The sequence below is a fragment of the Triticum urartu genome, chromosome 7A (genome assembly GCF_056163025.1).
Source record: "Triticum urartu cultivar PI428250 chromosome 7A, HENAU_Tu73, whole genome shotgun sequence".
NCBI classification, from domain to species: Eukaryota; Viridiplantae; Streptophyta; class Magnoliopsida; order Poales; family Poaceae; genus Triticum; species Triticum urartu.
Window position 1 is genome coordinate 750875940 of NC_141879.1, and position 23777 is coordinate 750899716.

Sequence of the window (23777 nt, forward strand, 5' to 3'; positions counted from 1 at the left end):
CCTCTTTTCCCCCAAATCCCCAGTCTCTTCCCCGGCCCTGTCGCACCGCCGCACCCACCCCCGACCCCGGCGCGCTAGCCCCCGACCCCGGCGCGCTCGCCCCCGACCCCGCCGCGCCCGACCCAGGCGCGCTCGCCCCCGACCCCGGCGCGCTCGCCCCCGACCCATCGTCCCTCACCTCCCTCCTCTGCTTCCTCCCCTCCCAACCTCGGCCGTCGTCGGGCCTGCCTCCTCGCCCCTGCACCCTTTGTAAACCACCCCCCCCCCCTCTCTCTCTTTGCTAGCTAGGGTTAATTTACTTAGGTTTTAGTTATGTTAATTAGGTTATATAATTAGTTATGAATTTAGATAGGTTTCAAAATTAGCTGAATTTATATGCAAATTTGAACTGGACATGTGATATGTGGATATGTCATGTTTTGGACATGTCATGTTTCCGTTCCGGTGAATTTCAGGCGCTCGATATGTCCATTTTTTAGCAAAGGTCATGCCGAAATTTCCTATGAATAAAGGCATGATTTGTGCTACATAGTTGGCATATCGAGTGCTGGCACATAGATTTCTTTTTTATCTCATTTCTCATTTATTCATACTTTTAGAAATAAATGAGGACACTTAATCATAGGAAACATGTCGAACAACGAAGAAACTGGGCCTTCTGACCAAGATGCAGGCGAGATGGATTATGAGGGTGAACAAGACTACCTCGACTTTTTGACTGCTAAGCAAGGTTTGCAGGTCCGCCTCGATGATGGTACTGACGCCGACACCGACACCGACGGCGCTGGCACCGATGGCGGCGCCGAGACCGGTGGGGAAGGTACCGACGGGGAAGATACCAGCGCCGATGCCGGTACCGAAAAGAAGAAGCATAAGAAGCAGAGGATACGAAAACCTAACAAACTAGGGATTGGCCGACTTGTGATCACAAAGATGGCACCTGGCAAGTTTGAGCCGTTAGAGCCGGAAGAACCTCGCAAGTGCTATGGGAACCAAGTAGGATGCATCCTACGGGAATGCGTGAGCATCAACGACGATGACTTAAGGAGTAAAGAACATTTGACGCAGTTGCTCCTAACAAAGTTGCACAAGAGATTCAAGTTCCCCGACCGGGATGATAACATAGAACAACCGTGGGATGATCCGAAGATGAAAAAGATTAACAATCACGCCATGGGCATGTTCAGCAATGATTTGGCCTCCTGGAAATCGGTGGATATAACCGAAACCACTTAACCATCTATCCCTAGTCTATCTCTATAATGCTACGTTTAACACCCTCCCATAATCACAACTTCATCAAGTTGAGACTATGCTTGAAATCTTCAAAACTCCATGTGGGCAAAGCCTTGGTGAATCCATCGGCAACTTGATCTCTAGAGTGTACAAACCGGATGTCAAGTTGCTTGTTAGCAACCCTTTCTCTGACAAAATGGAAATCTATCTCTATGTGTTTTGTTCTGGCATGAAACACAGGACTAGCAGACAGATAGGTAGCACCAAGGTTATCACACCACAAACATGGAGCTTTGGTGTTTTTCACACCAAGTTCCTTAAGATTAGATTGAACCCATATAATTTCTGCTGTTGCATTTGCCAATGCTTTGTATTCTGCCTATGTCCTAGATCGAGACACAGTTGCCTGTTTCCTTGCACTCCATGAGATCAAGTTGGGACCAAAAAACACTGCAAATCCACCAGTGGAACGCCTATCATCCAGGCTGCCTGCCCAGTCAGAATCAGAGAAGGCACTAACCAAGGTAGATGATGGCTTGCTGAAATTAAGACCAATGCTCAAAGTATTTTTGGCATATCGAACTATACGTTTAGCAGCAGTCTAGTGAACAGTGGTTGGTGCATGAAGAAACTGGCATACTTTGTTGACAACAAAAGAAATAGCAGGCCTTGTCAAAGTCAAGTACTGTAATGCACCAACGAAGCTCCTGTATTTAGTGTTGTCCTCTTTGCTGAGAGGTGTACCTTCTGTAAGAGACAGTTTTTTAGAACTTGACAAAGGAGTGGGGGAGGGTTTACAACCTTGCAAGCCAGCCTTTTTTACCAAATGAGTGGCATATTTTTCCTAAGAGGTGAAGTCCATCATCATGTTTCTTCACTTCAATCCCAAGGAAATAATGAAGATCTCCAAGATCCTTAAGAGCAAAATCTGTACTCAAATCCTTCAACAATGCAGTTATTGCTTCATCAGATGAACTTGTAACAATACTGTCATCAACATAAATGAGAACAAATATGGATGTGTTCAGTTTATTGTAAATGAACTGTGAAGTGTCAGACTTGGAAGGAACAAAACCAAGTGTCTGCATCTTATGACAGAGGCGTGAGTACCATGCCCTTGGTGTTTGCTTTAACCCATAAAGTGCTTTGTCAAGTTTGCATACAAATGAGGGTGCTTTTTCATCTTCAAACCCAGGAGGTTGTTTCATATAGACTTCCTCTTCCAGAACGCCATGCAGAAACGTATTCTGAACGTCTAGCTGCCTGAGACTCCAGCCCCTAGAAACAGCAATGGACAAAACAAGGCGTATGGTTGCAGCTTTAACAACGGGACTAAAGGTGTCCTCATAGTCTATTCCATACCGTTGTTTAAAACCCTTGGCAACAAGTCTTGCCTTGTACCGGTCAATGGTTCCATTAGATTTCCTTTTTATTCTGAAGACCCATTTACAATCAGTAAGGTTTTTACCTTGCTGTGGAGGGACTAGATGCCACGTGTTATTTTTCTCAAGTGCCAAATATTCTTCCTTCATTACCCTTTTCCACTTTTCATCATCAAGTGCTTGCTCAAGTGTAGTTGGCTCACCCGGTTCACCTGTAGAACAAACTAGGCCATACTTTGTTATATGCTTATAATCAACAGGTTTGATCACACCTTGTCGTAGTCGTGTTTGTCGTTGTGACGGTGCAGCAGGATCGGCAGCCACAGAAAATCCCGAATCAGGAATAGGAGTTCCGGACGCTGCAGGAGATCTGGGCACTGCAGATTCCGAGACAGATTCGCCTCGTGCTCGCCCCGGATCTTCTGTGGCTACGGCCCGTGAACCAGGTGCTGTAGGCGCCGCAGAAGATTCCGGCCTCCCGACCGGCTCGTCGGGCGCACATGATCGCGCGGGCCCACGCGAATCTGCACCGGATTCAGCGCCCGTCAGCCGCGCCTCAACGCGCCGATTGTAGCAGCGCGATTCGTCCAGGAAGCGAGCGCCGCTTTGACCACCCGGATGCTGCCAGTTGTCGGGTGCTGAGCGGTGCTGAGCGGGCGCGGGATCAGCTCCAGCTGCGGACGGGCGCGTCGCACGCGCGGAGTCGCTGCCGGTCGCACGGGCGGGCGGACCCGCTGTCGGTTCTGGCTCGTCAGCGCGCGCGGATCCCGGCGCAAATTGCCTGCGCTGCTGCTCCTACGATGATCCCGAGGCGGATCTAGCGCACTCTGAGGCAGATTTGCTCCCCCCATCGTGACACATGAAATATGGCACTTGGGGAGTAATTTGTGCATCATTTTCTTCTCTGTTTTCACTTCGGTTTTCTCCTGCAACATCACAAAGCTCATGCGCATGGTTAAGAGGGTTAGTCATCATTGAATCATCACAATTATTTTCTCCCCCGTGATCAAGGCCGGATAGATGAGGTGGCAAAAGAAGTATTTCTTGACGTAGTCTAGCGCTGGCATTAGGATGAAGATCAGCAAAAGGAAACTTGGTTTCATCGAAGATCACATCGCGAGAAATATAGATACGACGAGTGGAGATGTCAAGGCATATTACACCTTTATGAAGCGGGCTATAGCCAAGAAAAGCACATTGCTTTGAGCGGAACATGAGCTTGCGATTATTGTAGGGACGAAGGTTGGGCCAACACGCACAACCAAAGACACGAAGTGACTTGTAGTCAGGTTTATCGTGAAGGAGCCTCTCTACTGGAGTTTCATTGTTGATAACACGGCTAGGAAGCATGTTTATGATGTGGACAGCGGTGAGGAAAGCCTCATCCCAAAATTTGAGGGGCATGGAGGCACCAGCTAAGAGAGCTAGTCCTACCTCTACAATGTGTCTATGTTTGCGTTCGCCAGACCCGTTTTGTTGGTGAGCGTGAGGACATGACACATGGTGAGAAATACCAAGATTTTGGAAGAAAGAGTTCAACTTTTCGTACTCTCCCCCCCCCCCCAGTCTGATTGGACAGCAATAATCTTGCTGTCAAACTTGCACTCAACAAGAGCTTGAAAGTTTTTAAAAACTTGAAAGACATCTGATCTTTTCTTAAGAAGATAGATCCAGGAGTACTTGCTGTAGTCATCAATAAAGCTCACGTAATAAGTGTGTCTACCAACGGAGTTAGGGGCAGGACCCCAAACATCAAAAAAAATTAATTGCAATGGTTTTGTGGACACACTAGTTGATATAGGATAGGGTAATTGATGACTCTTAGCACGTAGACATGAATCACAAACTGTTTCAATATTGCGCTCACCAACAAACGGGAGCTTATTTTTCCTAAGCAATCTTTCAACTAAAGAAAAAGAAGCATGGCCTAATCGATCATGCCACCGGGTTGACGAAAGCTTGGCAACACCGTAGGCTTGTTTATTGAATCTTCGACGCTCCAGAATCAATGGGTAGAGCCCTCGAACGCATCTACCTCGATAGAGTACTTTCTTCGTTGCCTGATCCTTGATCAAAAAGAAAAAAAGGATGAAACTCTAGAAAGACATGATTAGCAATGGCAATTCTATGAACGGAGAGAAGATTCATACTAGCACTAGGGACATGCAAAAAATTTCTAAGATGAAGTTTGCGATGGGGAGTTTTAATAACTGTATGACCAACGTGACGAATCCTCATACCTGCTCCACTGGCAGTGTGGATTTGGTCCTTGCCGCGGTACTTCTCCCGCGTGGTCACCTTTTCAAGCTCACTGGTGATGTGTTCGGTCGCCCCGCTGTCGACATACCAATTGGTATCGACGCCGTAGGAGCCATCAGCAGCGGCAGCCACTTTGTCCTCGTCCTGGGAGGAGTCATCATCGTCGTCGTAGCGGTACCAGCAGTCTCGAGCGATGTGCCCGAGCTTGCCGCAGATCTGACAGCGCGGTGCATCTGGGCGCGCTCTGTTGGAGCCGCGGCCGCCACCACCGCCGCGTCCATTGGAGTTGGTGGAGAGGGAACGGCCGGTGCGTGGAGTTGAGGAGTTGCCGCCGCCACCAGATCGGGCCTTGCCACGAGGAGGGCCGCCGCGGCGGCCGCCGCGGCCACGAGAGGCGGCGTTCGCGGAGGACTTGAAACCACCCGACCCCTGGTAGAGTACCATGCGCTGATCGAAGTTGCTGAGCATGGTGAACAACTCATCCAGGGTGACGGGAGAGGTGCGAGCGTCGAGGGCCGACACCAGAGGCTGGTACTCCATGTCCAGCGCGTGGATGATGTAGGAGACGATCTCGTCGTCTTGGAGCGGTTTGCCGGACGTGGCGAGCTCATCGGCGAGGCCGCGCATGTGGGCGAAGAAGGTGGCGACCGGCTGGGTTCCCTTCTGCGCATGAAGCAGAGCCGTGCGGATCTTGTTGATGCGGCTAAGCGACTGCGAGGAGAACATGGCCGCCAGGGTTGTCCAGAGCGCGTGCATCGTGGTGATCGCGGTCACCTGCACCAACACCTCTTTGGAGAGATTGTTGAGCAGGTACCCGAGCACTTGTTGATCCTCCCGGACCCAGATTGGGTGGAGAGGGTTGGGCTCGGTGGAGTCCTTCCGTCCTTGTCCTTGCTAGGAAGGAAGCGGGCCGGCTCCGGCGTGCTGCCGTCGACATAGCCGAAGACGCCAGCTCCCCTTAGCTGCGGCGTGATCTGGACGCGCCACAATACGTAGTTCGTATGGGTGAGCTTCTCCGTGACCTGGTTGTTGAGGCCGATCTGGAAGGAGCCGGAGGAAGACATGTTATGCACTAATGGAGATTGGAAAGCTAGATGTATTGAAAGAGGGATGCTCTGATTACCATGTGCGATAGGCGGAAAGCGTCTTACCTCGTTGGAGGGATGCGTTGCATGTTTATATGGCAGGGGCGCACCTCCCTGGATAACAGATACAAGAGTTTGTTGAGATTACATACTTGGAGAAGAAGGGATAAGAGAGAGGAGGAGTTCGGTTATATCCACCGAAACCACTTAACCATCTATCCCTAGTCTATCTCTATAATGCTACGTTTAACAGTCTCTACGCACCTATGCAGAGAAGAGGGCTGGTCATCTTGTCTGTCCAAGTATTGGAACAAGCTTTGACTCATTTGATGAGGCTTATGAATTCTACAATCTTTATTCGTGGGAACGCAGGTTCGGTGTTAGGCTTGCCAAAAGCAGATTGAATGTTGAGACGAAGAAATGCACGCAGGAGATTGTGTGCGCTTGTGCGGTATGTAAGTTGAACGATTGGCAAATGATTCGTTCTCCCATGGTCATTCTACAGCAGGTGTGATTGACGTCATTTCCTCCCTTGGGGTTTTTATTTTGCAGAGGAAACCATCGAGGGAGAACAGCCGGTCATCAAGGTGCGGGTGCAACGCCATGATATGGTTGCTGCGGTCAAATAAACAAAGGGTGGTATATAGCAGAACACAAGGACGAGCATAACCCCCCCGTTGACTCTAACATGTGGCCAGAAAATGCACTGGAAGTCGCATAAGCATATAGTTTGCTATGTTTAGCATGGAGGCTGCATTCATCCAGTATCCTATGGCCCTGAGTACAGTTGGGATTTGTGGTACTGGGAGTCTGGGACTGACCCAGCAACCCAGGGATCTCTTCCAAAGTTGCATTGAGGTAGGTCGATCTTCACATGTGCTCCATCGGTGGTTGATCCAAACACTATGCATCCTGGGTCTGGACGTATCTCAGCATAGTAAGTAACCAAGATGGCTGTAAGATTGTCATAAAATGCAACAATTTTGCTAGCAATTTCCATAACTGTTGCATCCTGGGATATGGCAATTTGGTTGAGTCGACCATCTTCTTCATTGAATCATAGTCATACAAGCCTATCCTCGGGGTCACACCTCGCGGCCTGTTTAGAACACCGAGATGAAGGCTATCGAGCATGAAGAGCTGTAATACACAGTGCAGTAACCAGAACACATGAGCATGTAAAATCTGAACCAAGCCAAAATGTGAAAATAGTTTTTTATCGAAAACAATGACAGGAACATATACCTGCAGGAACAAGTGACAGCCAACTATGTGGATGGTATGTGAGTGGGGGTGACAACACAGGTGCTATTCAAAGTCTTACCTCTCAGAGTGAAAATTTGAGGTCTGGCCTTAACTAGTTGTGCCTGGCAATGGCCTTGTTAAAGGAATTGTTTTGAGAGCGGGCACTATCTTCAGGATGAAAACCCAAGATCTATGATCGGCTGACGACGACGCTTGTGCACTGTTTCCTTCTTTGATGCGTTGCTTTTGGAGAACTTGGACATCAGGTGCTGTTTTGGTGGTGCTAGTACTGCTGCTGCAAGGACTTGATTTGTGTAGTGGAGTTTTTCTTTTTTTTCAGCTTCTTCTTTTTTTGGCTGCGTGAATCCATAATGCCATTAAGTTATTGTGTTGTTGCAGAGGCTATCTGTAATTGGTATCTTCGTTATATTAATATATTCCCTTTATAAAAAAATAAGGATCAAGGTGCACCTCCGGGACATTGCCCAATACGATGCTCTACTTGATTTGTATCGTCTTTGCACAGCCGGATCTTATTCTCATGCTTAATAGTCTTGATATGGGCCTTCATTCCTAATTGCGAGCCAGCATGTCACGTGTGCAAATCCTTTCGCCTATTCCTCTCCTACCATGTCATCCTCGACTTCTTCATCCTTAAAACCGAGTTGTTGTAGCATGTCTCACAGGTTTGCTTCTCCATAACCAGCCCCGGAGGAGGATCCTGAAGACATTCTTCGGCACAAGCTGGAGACTCGACGGTATTCTTGTTCTTAATCAAACTATTACATGAAAATGTTAGTTATCTTTCCTGCGCTTTTGAAAACTGTGGAGTTTTTTTTATTTTGCATAAACTTGATTATTGCAAATTAATGGAAATACCTACCTAATGGAAATATTTTTTTTTTGAGGAATATAATGGAAGTAATGAACGTTGAACCTTTCATAAGGCTGGCCATAGTGGTGGTATGTAGCCGGTATCAAGCACTAGGGAATAGCAAACACGGTAATGTGGCAAAGAATTAAAAAAAAAAAGGGTTAGAGTAACATAGGTAGATATTGTATCGTGTTAAATGTTATACTACTTTGTCTTTTGCATGACAATAAATAAGATCATATATGATACTACTGTATTATACTATGCCTAACGTAGTTTTGCGGAATGTTTCTGCGCTTGGTGAAAGAACTTTTGCAGCCACACCACGCCACTCCACTTGTCAGTCTACTTTAATTCAGTTTACAATTTTTTTTCCTTTCCAATGAGGGGGGACGTTAGTTTATTGATGGTTGGGGATTGCCTAACTACTAATGACTAGTGCTAATTCTTTGAGTTGTTAATTCTCCTTTCATCCGCCTAGGCCATTCCTGACCATCATCGCTGTGTGTTTCTCTAAACTACTCAGATTTTGGATTCCCCAAGCCATTCAAATAAATGCTTTCGATAGATTTTCGCTTCTCTTTCACTGTGCTCATTTGTGACGCTAATACCTGAATTGATTGCCACTTCTGAAGATTTCATCACATGTAGGTTGAGAACATGGCAGCTTGGTAGGGTGGCGTCCGTGGCGTTATTGAATGCGTCGGTTGTTTAAGCTATATTTGTTGCTGTCCATCAACTGTCCAGTTCCTTCTTATTTTGGGTGGATACAGTATAAGGCAGGGATATCGTAGCTTGATGGAGATAAAGATATTTTGTGAAGGAAACAGAGTAGTTATTGTCAATACTGACGCAATTACTGTCCATCAACTGTCCACTGTGAGTTTTTTTTTTTTTAAAAGAGAGCTCCCTCTCCGATTTCCATTAGATAACGGATGAGTTGAATCACTCTGTATTGCATTCGATGAGCAGTGTTACAACGATACAAATTGGGAGGCTGAGAAGCTCCCGAGAGAGACGGCACAATCCGTATATCGTGTAGGATACAGTTACAACAGGAAACGCAAAGCGTGTTGTGTGGTTAAAAATCAAGTCATGGCATCATGTCCTCGGATGTTGTACATTCAGAATTTGAGATGCATCTAACTGTCAGCATTGTACTGTATGCGAACTTAACGGCAGGCATTTGGTATGTGACCAAGAGAGGCAGACATATGGAGCTCCGGTGTGCTGCTCTGCGAACTCATGACGAGGCGTTGGCCCGTTGACAGGCGAGTAGAAGCTAGCTGACTATGTGAAGCCATATCAAGATCATCTCCGACGCCAACATATCAAGTCGGTGACGAAGCAGGCCAGAGTAGCGAAGCGCTGCCATGGCAGGATGCTCAAGCCAAGGCAAGTGCTAGAATGGGCGAGGTGCTTGCGTGCACATTGCTGAGTTCTAGTTGAACCTACAGTGGTATGTAGAGCAAGCAGTATGCGTGCTGGTGTTTTGAGTGATCTACTCCATCCAAATGAAGAGTAATAGTGTGTTGTTTCAGTTGTAAGTGGGGAGGATTTAATATGCTGTAATCCAAACAACCCAATGGATCTACATCCATGTTCGATACATTCATGTGTGGAAGGAATAAAAGAAATTCAATCAGAATGATGACACAACCCCTTCATGCATCCAAATTCGTCTTTCAATATGGTTTTTGGACATATGTCATATAGAAGAGGGGAGTGATGGAGCCAAACATTGATTGTTCATCAAGGAAGGGATCCCTCTTTGACAGCAAGCCAAGTCTTTCCACGGGCAGCGAGTAAACTAGTCTACTACTACCAACACAATAAACAGAGGATTGTGTTGGAAGGAGAAGTCTCAGACCAATTTCTTTCTTACTCTTTTTCTGTTTTGGAAGAAACAGAGGATTCAGAGAGAGAGAGAAATACAAACTCTTCCCTTGCTGTTCCCCTTACAAAACATGCCGAAGTGCAGTAAATGCGGCGCACTGCTGATGATATGATAGCCGTCATTCTCCTCCTGCGCTGCGGCGCACTCCTCTTCCACCGCCACCGCCACCCCCTTTCCCTTTACCTTTTTGTGTGGCAGCCCCTGTTGAAAGTCCCTGGATGTCTGCGTTTGCTTCGGAAAAATCCACCTCTTGTCCATCTCCCATGCCCCTCCACCTTGTTTCAATAGGGCCCGTATCCAACAGCAAGCGGCAAGACTTCAGGCAAGCCGGACCAGCAGCATTCTATTGTTGTGAAGCAAACAGTGATAACATTATGGTGAGGGTGGATAAAGAGGATTTGCGTATGTACAAGGCTAGGCTGACTTATTCACTTAGATGCTTGAGGTTTTTTTTGAACCAAGGATTGGTATTTCGTGGACATGATGAGAGTGAAGAATCTAGCAATACGGGGAACTTTCTTGAACTTCTTAAATGGCTTTTGGAAAATGATGAAGAAGTTAATAAACTTGTTTTGAACAATGCTCCTGGGAATTGCATCTTGACTAGTCCAAAGATACAAAGTCAAATAATTGAATGTTGTGCGGCGCAAACAACTAAAAGAATTATTGAAGATATTGGTGACAACCACTATGCAATCCTAGCTGATGAGTCTAGTGATGCATCTCATAAAGAACAACTTGCTCTTTGTGTACGATTTGTTGACAAATCGGGAAGATGATGTGAGAGGTTCCTTGGAGTTGTTCATGTTGCCAATACAACTTCATTGTCACTTACGGATGCAACTCAAACTTTGCTTAAAGATCATCATTTGAATCCTAGTCAAATACGTGGGCAAGGATATGATGGGGCTAGCAAGATGGAAGGGGAGATTAAAGGGTTGAAAACATTGATCATAAAAGAGTCACCCTCTACCTATTACATCCATTGTTTTGCACATCAACTTCAGTTGGTTCTTATAGCTGTGGCAAAGGACAATGAACCATGTTTGTGGTTCTTTGATCATGTTTCTTACTTGCTCAATATTGTTGGAGTTTCTTGTAAGCGCCATGACATGCTTCGAGATGTTAGAGCTCAAAAGGTGTTGGAAGCACTTGAAATGGGTGAGATTGAAAGTGGAAGTGGGCTAAATCAAGAGAGGACTAGCTAGACCCGGTGACGCTCGTTGGGGTTCTCATTTTAAAACCATTATGCACATTGTTAGCATGTATTCCACAATCCTTGAAGTACTTGATACTATTGGAAAAGATTCTTCACAAAAAAGTGAGTGGACAAGAATACGTGGAGTTGCTCAACCCTTTGAATCATTTGACTTTGTTTTCAATCTTCACTTGATGCTTGTTATTCTTGGCTATATAAATGAGTTGTCCAAATCTTTGCAAAAGAGAGATCAAGATATTGTCAATGCAATGACACTTGTTAGTTTGGCAAAGAGTAGAATGTAACACATGAGGTCTCATGGTTGGGAAGAATTTCTTGCAAAGCTAACCTTATTTTGCAACAAACATGACATTCAAGTTCCTTTGTGGGAGGATATTTATGAGCCTAATCGAAGATCACGTCGGTATTATGAAGTACAAACAAATGATGATCGTTATAGAAGAGAAGTATATCTTGGTGTCATTGATCAAACCATTCAAGAGCTTGACAATCGGTTTGATGAGGTTAATATGGAGTTGCTTATTTGCATGTCGGCTTGGAATCCCCTCAATTCATTTGCTTCTTATGATGCACTCAAGGTAATGAGACTTGCTGAATTCTATCCCATGGACATTTCAAGCACATATTTGATAAGGCTAGAATTTCAACTTACTAATTTTATTGATGATATTAGACAAGATGATAGGTTTAGAAATGCAAGTAATGTTGGTGAGTTCTCTATTATGCTTGTTGCAACAAAGAAGCATATTCTTTATGATTTGGTCTACTTACTCATCAAATTGATATTGATTTTACCGGTGGCGACGGCGAGTGTTGAAAGAGTATTTTCAGCAATGAATCTAGTGAAAAATAAGTTGAGGACTACTATGAGTGATGATCGCTTGAATGATTGCTTGGTGACATTTATTGAACGAGATGTGTTCATGGAAGTAAGCGAAGATGACATAGTTGATGCTTTCATGGCAACGCAAAAACGTAGAGTTACCTAGTGATGTAATTTTCTACTTATGCTTCTTTCATGTAAGACTACTTGTATTGTAATTGAGCACATTTGAGATATATTTTGTGAACTAAATTGTTGTGGGATTTGCATTAAGCTCCTCATGTTATTATTTTGCCATATTTTGTCTGACACATGGATTAGGTGAGAATTTTTTTTTAAAGTGTGCACACACTTCATTTTTTTCCTGGGTACGTCCGTACTAGTATATACTACGTGACAATGGAAAACCTCGATGCGTACTCTTAATCCCAGCTCAGCTGTGTGCATATCGCATCTACTTTAGGTCTGTGTGTATATCGCCATGGAGATCTTCATCCTGCCGCCTCGTTACATCAATCAAATCAACTTGCATGAATGAAGTGCAGGCCTTGATAATGGAGATAAGACTAAAGTGAAGTGATGCTACAACACAAATTTATATTAGCAATGTGATAAGATGGACAATGAAGATCTTTATCATGTTGCTTTGGTTACATCGAATTGCATGCATGGACACCATCATTGCAATGGAGCCAAAGGTCCAAGTGATGCCACAACACGAATTTGAAGTTCAAACCACAAGCTTTTTTTTTTTAGTTGTCATGTCTTTGGCAAAGACATGTGTTGTATGTCTTGTATTATTGACAGTAAGATTGTGTTGTTGGCACAAATAAACCACGCCCTACGGTGGTGACCGGCATCGGCGCGCCATGTCTGGTCCGTGGAGGGTGTGGGCGTGTGTGCGTTTGTGGACGTGCTTGTGTGTGTCTGGGCATTGTCCGACTAGTGTATGGCCAGGGTATGGCGCATGTGCGTGTCTGCGTGTGTGCGTGAGTCTGTTAGCAAGATAGCCGGAGAGGTCACTGCGTCGCCGCACTGGAAACGGTCCCGTCGTTAGCGTCGGAGCACGGCGGGTGCGCTGGCCGGGGAGAGGGGAGCGTGTTGAGTGCGCGAGTGGAGCGCGGCTTGAGCGTGGCGTGCCGCATCTATGTGCACGCGTATAAGACCCACTAGTCCCTGTGTTATCTTTGTCCAGAGCAGCTCGTGCTCCGAAGAAAACTGTTGTATGCGCGGCGGGCGTTCGTTGCTGGAAAAGCACCTGTGTCCCCTTCTTCTCTTCTTCTTCCTTTCGCTCGGACCATGAGAAAGAGTGAGTGAGGGCAAGGACTCGGGACCCAACGTTTGGTATCAGACCGACCAGGTTCGGGGCCGTGGCGCGCGATGGCGTCCGCGGCGAGCGCGACGGACATGGAGGCCTCAGTAGCGGCTCGCGGTGAGCGCGTGGCAACGGCGACGCACGGCCTATCTAGACGCAGCTCCGATGATTAGCGACGCGGCAACCACGGCTCAGGCGCGGCGTATATGATCCTTCCACACACACAAAAATTGATGCTTCTGATTCATTTCTCTCTGTATCACCGTCGAGGTTGCTGATATACAGAGGTATTGCTGCCCAACTGCATCAATTTTAGACGGAAGATTAGTACTCACTTCCTTTGAGGGCTTCTCTTTCTAATCTTCAATAGGTTAGTAGATGAAGCCCTCAAAGTACAGCTGGCAGTTTCTGGTGCAAGCATGAAGATCTCAGTTTTGTATATTCCGTCTTTTACAGGAAATTGGTTAGTAGATGCAGAACTATCCCAACTCCCTAGTTCCACACACTGTACTCGAAATTCAGTAAACAACATTCAGGAAATAGTGCGTCTTTTTTTTGTCTGTCTGTGTTGGTTAATTACAAGCAAGAAAGAGCATACATACATATATAGCCTTATTATTACACATGGCAAAAGTGTCCAGTTCAGTTTCCAGAAGTAAATGTCCAGTTCTTCAATTGAGAACTGTCGCTTTTATTCACGAGTTTCAGACAAGGTCTTCTCACCAACCACTTCAGTTCAGAAGGTGGTTGTGGTGTCATGCTGGATTGGTGACAAGGCCACCGTCGAGATCATCCTTTTCATGATGGACTAATCCAGATTGAGATCCAATTCAGCACATCTTCTCCTGGAAAAAAGAAAGGACCATCTACATTCAGTAAATCGAAAACTTTTTCAATTCTTCTCTTCCTGCCTTTTATGGAAGACAGACAGGGGTAACGCCTCCAAATCCATTTCTGTCGACTTGGAAGCTACAAAATAGTACCCTACATACATAGCACCTCTGCTCTTTATGTTCCACCCATACAGTGCATCGCTCAGATGCCAGAGGCCGGGGGCAAGCCTGCTTTTTCAAAATAAACAGCATTGTATGCACTGTATTTGCCTATGTAGTGGACTCTGTTCTTGCATTCCAAGCAATAATAAGCATACGTAGAGTATATATGGCCCAGAGGTGAAAACCAAATGGCGGCCCAGAGCCACATGTAGACCTTGCAAGTGGAAACTCACCTTGGATGGAGGCGAACACAATGGATCTCATCTAGGTTGCTCAAACAAAATCCAGGTTCAGTTGCCATTCTCCAAGTTATAATCCGGTACTCTGCCTCTGTTTTAGTTTTGCAGGGGCTCTGCTCCTGAATTACAAGCAATAGCAACATACGTAGACAAAGTCCATTCATCTGAATCTGAAACTGGCAATTCTAACCTTGTTGAAGTTGAATATTTCACAATGAACTGAACACGTACGTACGCGTCCGTTCTTCTGAATCATCTCAAACTGTTCCTTGTCATACCCTGTCACTAGAACAAGTTGTATTGTTTTACACGTTGAGGATTGACCGTTTCTTTTGGTTGGTCATCATGTGAATTGAAATCCCTTCCTCTCAAACTGTACAACATTCCAACCTCTGCAACGTACAGCAGCTCTGAGGGCGTGCACCGGCTGGGCCAGTAACCACGAGCCAACACCCTAGAAAGACTTTAATGCATAGTGCAGAGTTCTTGGTTACGTACCTTGTCAACCCGAAACCCACTAGTAGCTGTCTTACCGCTATACTCTATGAAGCAACATGTGGAGTTTAGCAACGGTGATGGTAGACTTTCGCACCGCAAAAGATGGAGGAAGATGGTGGTGACTAGAGCTTGACACACAGCAGTACACAAGCCACAAGAATACATCTACTCCTGTACATAGGGCAACGCCTTCTGATGATAATAGACATGGTGATTTCCACCATTATTCTAACGAAATATGTATTTGGCAACCCTGTGCCAGATTGCAAAAATGCCACACCATCTGGATGCCGTTCATTTTGATCCAAATCGAGCGAGCGACATCACGCATCTCGCATCGCTCGAGCACCACATCTCTCGGCAGTTTTGCATCTCCCATCGCAACACTCGAGCGCGCCCCATCCCCGAGCTTCAACCGCGCCGCTTCGCGCCACCTTGCCGCGCCCCCCTCCGATGAGCCGCCGTCGGTGAGCCAGACCGCACTGCACCTCCCTGCTCTTTCTTTCCCCTCCATCCTCCTTCCTCCCTCTCTCTGTCTCATCTCCTTCTATAACTGCTCTTTTTCTTTCTATACATTTAGTAGAAACCAAGGGCAACATGTATTTGTTTATTACTTTGTTTGCTGATACTTTGGTTGTTTTTCAGTGCCCAAGGGCTGTCGCGAGCTATTCACTGTATCGTGTCAATCCTTTTATAACTGCTCTTTTTCTTTCTATACATTTAGTAGAAACCATTTTGGTCGAATAAAGTAGGGAGTACTTCCAGCGGTGGAATCTCTGAAGATTTCATCACATGTAGGTTGAGAACATGGCAGCTTGGTAGGGTGGCGTCCGTGGCGTTATTGAATGCGTCGGTTGTTTAAGCTATATTTGTTGCTGTCCATCAACTGTCCAGTTCCTTCTTATTTTGGGTGGATACAGTATAAGGCAGGGATATCGTAGCTTGATGGAGATAAAGATATTTTGTGAAGGAAACAGAGTAGTTATTGTCAATACTGACGCAATTACTGTCCATCAACTGTCCACTGTGAGTTTTTTTTTTTTTAAAAAGAGAGCTCCCTCTCCGATTTCCATTAGATAACGGATGAGTTGAATCACTCTGTATTGCATTCGATGAGCAGTGTTACAACGATACAAATTGGGAGGCTGAGAAGCTCCCGAGAGAGACGGCACAATCCGTATATCGTGTAGGATACAGTTACAACAGGAAACGCAAAGCGTGTTGTGTGGTTAAAAATCAAGTCATGGCATCATGTCCTCGGATGTTGTACATTCAGAATTTGAGATGCATCTAACTGTCAGCATTGTACTGTATGCGAACTTAACGGCAGGCATTTGGTATGTGACCAAGAGAGGCAGACATATGGAGCTCCGGTGTGCTGCTCTGCGAACTCATGACGAGGCGTTGGCCCGTTGACAGGCGAGTAGAAGCTAGCTGACTATGTGAAGCCATATCAAGATCATCTCCGACGCCAACATATCAAGTCGGTGACGAAGCAGGCCAGAGTAGCGAAGCGCTGCCATGGCAGGATGCTCAAGCCAAGGCAAGTGCTAGAATGGGCGAGGTGCTTGCGTGCACATTGCTGAGTTCTAGTTGAACCTACAGTGGTATGTAGAGCAAGCAGTATGCGTGCTGGTGTTTTGAGTGATCTACTCCATCCAAATGAAGAGTAATAGTGTGTTGTTTCAGTTGTAAGTGGGGAGGATTTAATATGCTGTAATCCAAACAACCCAATGGATCTACATCCATGTTCGATACATTCATGTGTGGAAGGAATAAAAGAAATTCAATCAGAATGATGACACAACCCCTTCATGCATCCAAATTCGTCTTTCAATATGGTTTTTGGACATATGTCATATAGAAGAGGGGAGTGATGGAGCCAAACATTGATTGTTCATCAAGGAAGGGATCCCTCTTTGACAGCAAGCCAAGTCTTTCCACGGGCAGCGAGTAAACTAGTCTACTACTACCAACACAATAAACAGAGGATTGTGTTGGAAGGAGAAGTCTCAGACCAATTTCTTTCTTACTCTTTTTCTGTTTTGGAAGAAACAGAGGATTCAGAGAGAGAGAGAAATACAAACTCTTCCCTTGCTGTTCCCCTTACAAAACATGCCGAAGTGCAGTAAATGCGGCGCACTGCTGATGATATGATAGCCGTCATTCTCCTCCTGCGCTGCGGCGCACTCCTCTTCCACCGCCACCGCCACCCCCTTTCCCTTTACCTTTTTGTGTGGCAGCCCCTGTTGAAAGTCCCTGGATGTCTGCGTTTGCTTCGGAAAAATCCACCTCTTGTCCATCTCCCATGCCCCTCCACCTTGTTTCAACAGGGACCGTATCCAACAGTAAGCCGCAAGACTTCAAGCAAGCCGGACGAGCAGCATTCTATTGTTGTGAAGCAAACGCTGATCATTTCGCCACCGCCTTCCATCTTATATGTGCTAGCAAAGAGAAGCAACCCACAAAAAAAGACGTAGTTAAGCACTTGTAACAGTTCCAGCAGGGGAAAATGCAATGACCCAAACGCTAGAGGACAGTAGTACAGTACAAGCCATACATGCGAAGGTAAAAATGAATGGCCTGGTTTGACTTTTCTCATCACACCGGCACTTGTAACACTTCTTGTGGGCTGAAGAATGAAGATGTGTTTGGTTCGCTGCAACCAAGGAAAAAAAACAGGATGATGAATAAGTCAATAAGTATATAACATGGCTTCACACTCCATAGATACACCACAATTTAACAAGGATACGCAAGAAGTCGGTACAGTACAACTTAAAACCTTTTTTTTTGTGGGAGTTACAGTAGCAGAAACTGGCTGGCTCATCCACATCTTTTAGCCAATTCGATCCATTGCTTCAAATGAGGTTGATCAACAAAACTCTAATAACATCATAATTGGCAGTAATTAGCTCCACTGACAGTATGGATCTGACTGCAGCAGGGAAAATGGCAATAAGAGTTAGGCACTCACAAATCAGTCACTAGTTAGGCAAGATTCACATGTAAGCAACCCAGGAGCAACTAAATTCTTGTCACAGCAAGCATCCTGATCAAGTGTTGACTGATCAAATCAAAATTGCACTATTTTCTCACGGATACGAATGCAAACAAAATAATAATAATTACAGTCAGTCTAAAGATTAACAAAACTAATGCTGACAAAATGGAGATCCTCGGTAAACCTTAAGAGAGACTGCCCTGGATTGGGGAACATAAGTATTTTCCAACTGTATTTAGTAGACTGAGGAAAGAACAGTGGCAAGCTTAACAAAGGTACTTTCCGTGTAATGTTTCCCGAGATGCAGAGGTCAACAATTTTTTTTGTAATATAAAGCCAAGATGCAGATGTCAACATAATAAGCTTGTTTTGATTATTATTAATAGGTTGTGAAATATGCAGACAGCCTTTTACCTCCACTATTGCTTCAACTATTCACTGTTTCAACAAATGTGTTGTGTAGTTCCAGATTAGTACCACATGCATGCCAGGGCGATCAACCAAAAGGAAGAACCTTTGTTCACCCTGAAAACTTGGAAGCACAAGTCAATTAACATTCCTACTTTTGCGCAGAAACGCGAACAATTACAGAACCACCTTCCATATAGATGCAAAGGGCGAACATACTAGACAAACCTTTCAGTGATAGCCTGACAACTAAATATATGAAGTTGGATCCAACAGATGCACCAACTAAATTAATGCCGTAACTGACGTAAGATTCTGAGAGTACATGTTATTTGAAATAGGAAGGACTGAAAAGAGCGAACGACTGAAAACTGTTATACCTTTCTTTTGATCTTCAAACCTGGACTTTCTAGGTACACCGCCAAGTCTTTGTGAGTAACAACCAAATGAAAACGCTAAGTACCAGGAACCATGCCAGAGAAAACATGATGATACCTAACAAGCCAAGATAAATGATGAATGCTAGAACACCTGGCATCGAGAGCAATGTAGCAGTGGGTGAGAAAATGGCAAACCTTAATATCAGTAGCGAAGCACAGAAGTCTCGCTTATTATGTGGTGATATTTTGATCCTCACACCCAAAGTTGCCACATACACCCACCAAGTCTTAACAATTGATGTCGGACGAAATTTAAATGTAAAGTATGTAGAAGCCTATGAGACCAAACATAAGAACACCTGCACAACAAGTCAAGCAAAATGTTGAACACCATAAAACTTAGTAATGATAGCATGTAGCAGTGATGAGAATATTGCAAACGTTATATCAATAGCAGAACACTGAAGACTGACACTTACTCTACAATCATTTCGTGGTAATATCTTGATCTCGACACTGAAATTAGTCGTGTACACCATGTCCTGTTGAGCGATGGCTACCAAAATTTAAATGCAAAGCATGTATAGAAGCCTACGAGTAAAACATAAGAACACCTGCACAGAAAACTGAAACAAATGGTGAAGACATGAAAGGTTTTATGATTTTCGTCCAGGAAGTAAAACAAAGAAACTCCCATAAGGCATTAACTGAAAAATTATAGTGATTTTATCAAATTGTATAGTACAAGTAGTATATGGTAGATCAGGAGTTAAGATCCAGTTAGATGTACATACCAGATTTAGGTACAGGAAGGTAGAAGGTTTTTGGTAATATCAATAGTGTAGCACCAAAGTCTACTTCATTTCTGAATTATGCTGTGGTAATATTCTGATTCTCACACCAGAACTACTTAGTAGACCATCGAATATTTGAGGAGAAACGAAAATCCAAATGTACATGTAATATTTTGAGAAGAACACCTGCACAGAAAAGCAAAAGAAATTATGAATACATGACCAATTTCACGATTTTTTTCCAGGAAGAAAAACAAAGAAACTTCATAAAGCACTAACTGATAATCAGACCGGTTTTCTCAACATGTGAGTGAGAAGAGAAGGGGAGTGGAGAAGACGTTTTAATAATTGATATGAAACAGCAGGAGCAAAGTTTTAAGTTAGATCTACTTACCAGATTTATGTACAAGAAGCTGGCCACAAGACCTTCATCTATGTGACAATTGTACAGCTAGAAGAATGTACACCAACCGCAAGAAAGAAGAACAATGTACACGGGAACTCGAAGGCAAAGACCTGCACAACAGATGAAAACAATTAGATTATGTTGCACGGGAAAAAAACAAGGGTGATTGTGGGATCTGGGAGCGGATGTGGACAAACAAGGAAGTAGTTTTTTTTTTACCTTTTATAAGTCTTCCAGTTGCAGGATGATTTTTGGGATGGTTCCCACTAACCCTTTGCACTGCTGTTTTAGCTCCGCGCTGCCACAATTCCAGACAATTAATTTTTGAAGTGATTTGGGGAGGCCATCCTCTGGTAGCGACCGGATAACCGGGCATGAGTAGACCGATAATTCCTTGAGGTTGGTGAGCTTTTGCAGCCCTGCAGGGAGGCTGTGAAGCTTGCTCAAGTTGTAAAACATCAGTTTCTGGAGGGAGACGAGCAGATGAAGGGCATCCTCTTGCTCCTTAGTAAAGCACTCCATCTCTTGGTTCACAGAAAAGCCCAGGACGGTGAGGGAGGAAGACAGGAGGTTGCAGATGGGAACAGCTAGGAGTCCCGTGGCATCATCCGTACAGAGCTCCTGCAGTTTGCATCCATTCAGGGGCGAAACAAGCTGCTGCAGTTCCTGCTCTTCAATACCCGGCTTCAGATCCCGCGCTGGTGGCCAGCCGGTGATGTCACGGTTTTCAAGGAGCACACATTTCAACTTGTACATGACAAACAACGCTAAAGCGTCCAGTATAATGACATTGGGCAAAACAAAACAAAGCCTCAGAGTTCGTGCTGGTGGCCTGTCCGTGGTGTCATGGTTTTCAAGGCGCACACATTTCAACCTGTACATGACAGACGACGCTAAAGCCTCCAGTATAATGACATTGGCCAAACAAGACAAAGGCTCAGAGTCCGCGCCGTGTGAATGAACGTGATAAGCAAATACTGGCAGTATTCAGTAGGATGCCAAGAGTATTGAATCTCCACCAGCTGCTTACTTTACGGTTTCACCCTCTCTTTCTCCGTTGATTATAGGGAAAAAAAATAGTTGTCTACAGGGAAGAAAAAAACAAGTGGTTGGTGAAAAATCGGGGAAGACAGTAGGAAGCTCGACGAGGAATAAGCAGGGGCTCCGATTAATGGGATTTCAGCCTTTTTAGTCTGTTCTGTAGTAAGTTGCAACTTGTAACCATGCACGCCTAGGAGATTACTACTACTAGTACTACTACTACTACTACTACTTAGTTAACTGTAATGATAGTATCTATGGTCAGGATATTCACATACCTAGATTGACACAGTGAGATGTGATGCTAACATTAGAATACCCCATATATGCAATCGTCTCAATTTATTCAAACAGCAAAAACTAATCCGTCGATTATTTATCCCATCAGGGTGGGTGATTGAGTAGGACAAACAGAACAAACATTTTACTAGTAGAGTAAATAAAGAAATCCGATCTACCTTTATATAAGTTGTTGCTTGCGGACAGAGGTGAGGAATATGTACTAAGGTGGTCGCTGGTGGTGAGTGAGGGAGAAGATGACGGGCTTTGGGTTTTCTTACCTCCATTCCAAGGCGGGACACGCCTGAATCTGAATGTATGCAAAAGTAGACCATCACTTTCTGATCTGACTGAAAGTAAAGCCTGAAAAAAAACACGATAGGAGGTCGAGGGATTAACTTTCTGTTTGTAATGAATTAACTATTATACGGACAAGCTTGGCACGGTAACTCTGAAGCAAGGAAAGCTCAACTGACTGTTGAAGTAGTATGAGAATATCAATGGCCTGCACTAATCGCGTACGTACTCAGTAAGTTTGCATCGCCAGGTTCAACCGAGGGGAAATATTTCTCTATAAATTGGCGAAACTGGTAATACCAAGTTCAATCAGCACTCATTAACTGCAGCGCAAGTCACACCGGAAAGGCGACGAGCGCACGGTAACAGCACCGATTGATTCGAACAGTAAAACTAATCCATCCGAAAAATTTCGCCACTAAAGAAGCGCGTGGGAATGGAGCGCGGCGCCGCGGCCACTCAATTCCCCAATAGCAGAGGAACAAAAATGGGAATCCTACGAGCTTCCGCGTTATCTTGAGTGCATCGGAGAAACTGGAGAGGGGTAGGGGAAAAGATACCTGCGGCGACGGCAAGGGGGGCCACAGGGAAGCGGCGGACGTCGCCGCTGGCCGCGTCCGCGGATGCCGTGCCGGTGCTGGGAGTAGCGGCGGGCAGGGGAGCCACCGCAGCGCAGCGCTGAGAGCGGCGGCGTCCACCTCCATCGACCACGGATAAACTCTAGCGCAAAACTGTATTTTTATTTATTTTTACAGTTAAAAAACAACCTTTACTACGGAAAATCGTTGTGGAGCCCGTTTCTTGTAAGAAAAATCGAAAAATAACTTGTTAAGTTTCAAAGAATTTATATGAACGCTTGTGTTTCAAAGAATTCACAGCCGAATAATACATGATAGTAAGTGACTCATTAACAAAGCAGCAAAGCCCAAAATAACCGGACAACATATACGCATACGACTACACAGCTGAGAGATAATATAGGCATACGAGACTGGAATGCCACGACACAACCTAGGACACCTAAACTCCACAACAACACCATCAGGAGGAGGAGTGGCGTAAAGCGTCGTCTGCTGCCAAGTCCGAAGCGGACTAAGGTCTTCACCATATACCTTGACACAGAGAGAAGAACCACAACTCATCCTCAAGATGCGGCCGGCACCAAAGTGCAGGGATTTCGCTTGGCAGCTCACTTGTGCCATGTGAGGCACCCAGGGCACCCGAAGCATGCAACAACCTCCACATCCGGATCCGGGATGCACTCCTTCCAAGGACAAGGAGCCAGCCCCAGTCACCCATCGCTACACCTTTATCGTCCACGCGGTCAAAGAGGCATATCCACCACCACCGACATGGTGCCCGCCACCCTGGCATCCAAGGTCAGAGACGCCATAGCCCACCACATCACCACGCACCAGTCACGGTAGGAGGAGCAGAGGTACTTCATCCAATCCTAGCCCGGTATTAGCAACTGATGACCCACAACTATAGGAGATCAATTGTAATCCTTTCGATAATTAAGATTGTCAAACTCAACGAGGAGTAGAAAGAAATGATAAGCGATTTTTAGCAAGGTATTCTCTACAAGTATTGAAAGTAGTGGTGATAAATAGTTTCGTAACAAGGTAATTTGTAGCAAGTAATAAGTAGCAATAGTAACAGAAGTGCAGCAAGCTGACCCAATGCTTTTTATAGCAAATGACAAGACGAAAAGTTCTCTTATATGAAGCAAAGCATCTCCAGGACACATGAGAATTAATGTGTAGTCATGTTCATCATGTTTGGTTGATTCGCATTCGCTACTTTGATAATTTCATACGTGTGTGGACTTGTGATAGGGTGATGTTCTTACTTGAACAAGCAACCCTCTCGTGACTACCCGCTCTCGCAAGCGTACACAACTATAGGGAAGAAGAATTAAGATAAATCTAACCATAACATGAAATATATGGATCCAAATCAACCCCTTACAAAATAACGCATAAACTAGGGTTCAAGCTTCTGTCACTCTCGCAACCCATAACCTACTTATTGCTTCTTAATGCCTTCCCCTAGGCCCAAATATGATGAAGTCCCGTGTAGTCGACGTTCACATGGCACC

General features: G+C 45.0%; 1 protein-coding gene and 1 pseudogene across 1 annotated transcript; one reads left to right on the forward strand and one right to left on the reverse strand.

The window, feature by feature from the left end:
* Nucleotides 1-10241: 10241 nt before the first annotated feature.
* On the forward strand, nt 10242-12186 carry LOC147962796 (uncharacterized; annotated as a pseudogene).
* Nucleotides 12187-16906: 4720 nt separating this feature from the next.
* Nucleotides 16907-22396, reverse strand: LOC125523428 (uncharacterized). Its single transcript, XM_087536062.1, has 12 exons — nt 22237-22396; nt 21731-21742; nt 21661-21673; nt 20279-20933; nt 20048-20169; nt 19654-19839; nt 19339-19485; nt 19055-19218; nt 18486-18974; nt 17853-18005; nt 17628-17726; nt 16907-17511 (listed from the first exon to the last, which is right to left on the reverse strand). The coding sequence occupies exon 4, from the start codon at nt 20813-20815 to the stop codon at nt 20282-20284; it is 534 nt and encodes a 177-aa protein (XP_087392188.1). The 5' UTR covers nt 20816-20933; nt 21661-21673; nt 21731-21742; nt 22237-22396; the 3' UTR covers nt 16907-17511; nt 17628-17726; nt 17853-18005; nt 18486-18974; nt 19055-19218; nt 19339-19485; nt 19654-19839; nt 20048-20169; nt 20279-20281.
* Nucleotides 22397-23777: the final 1381 nt, after the last annotated feature.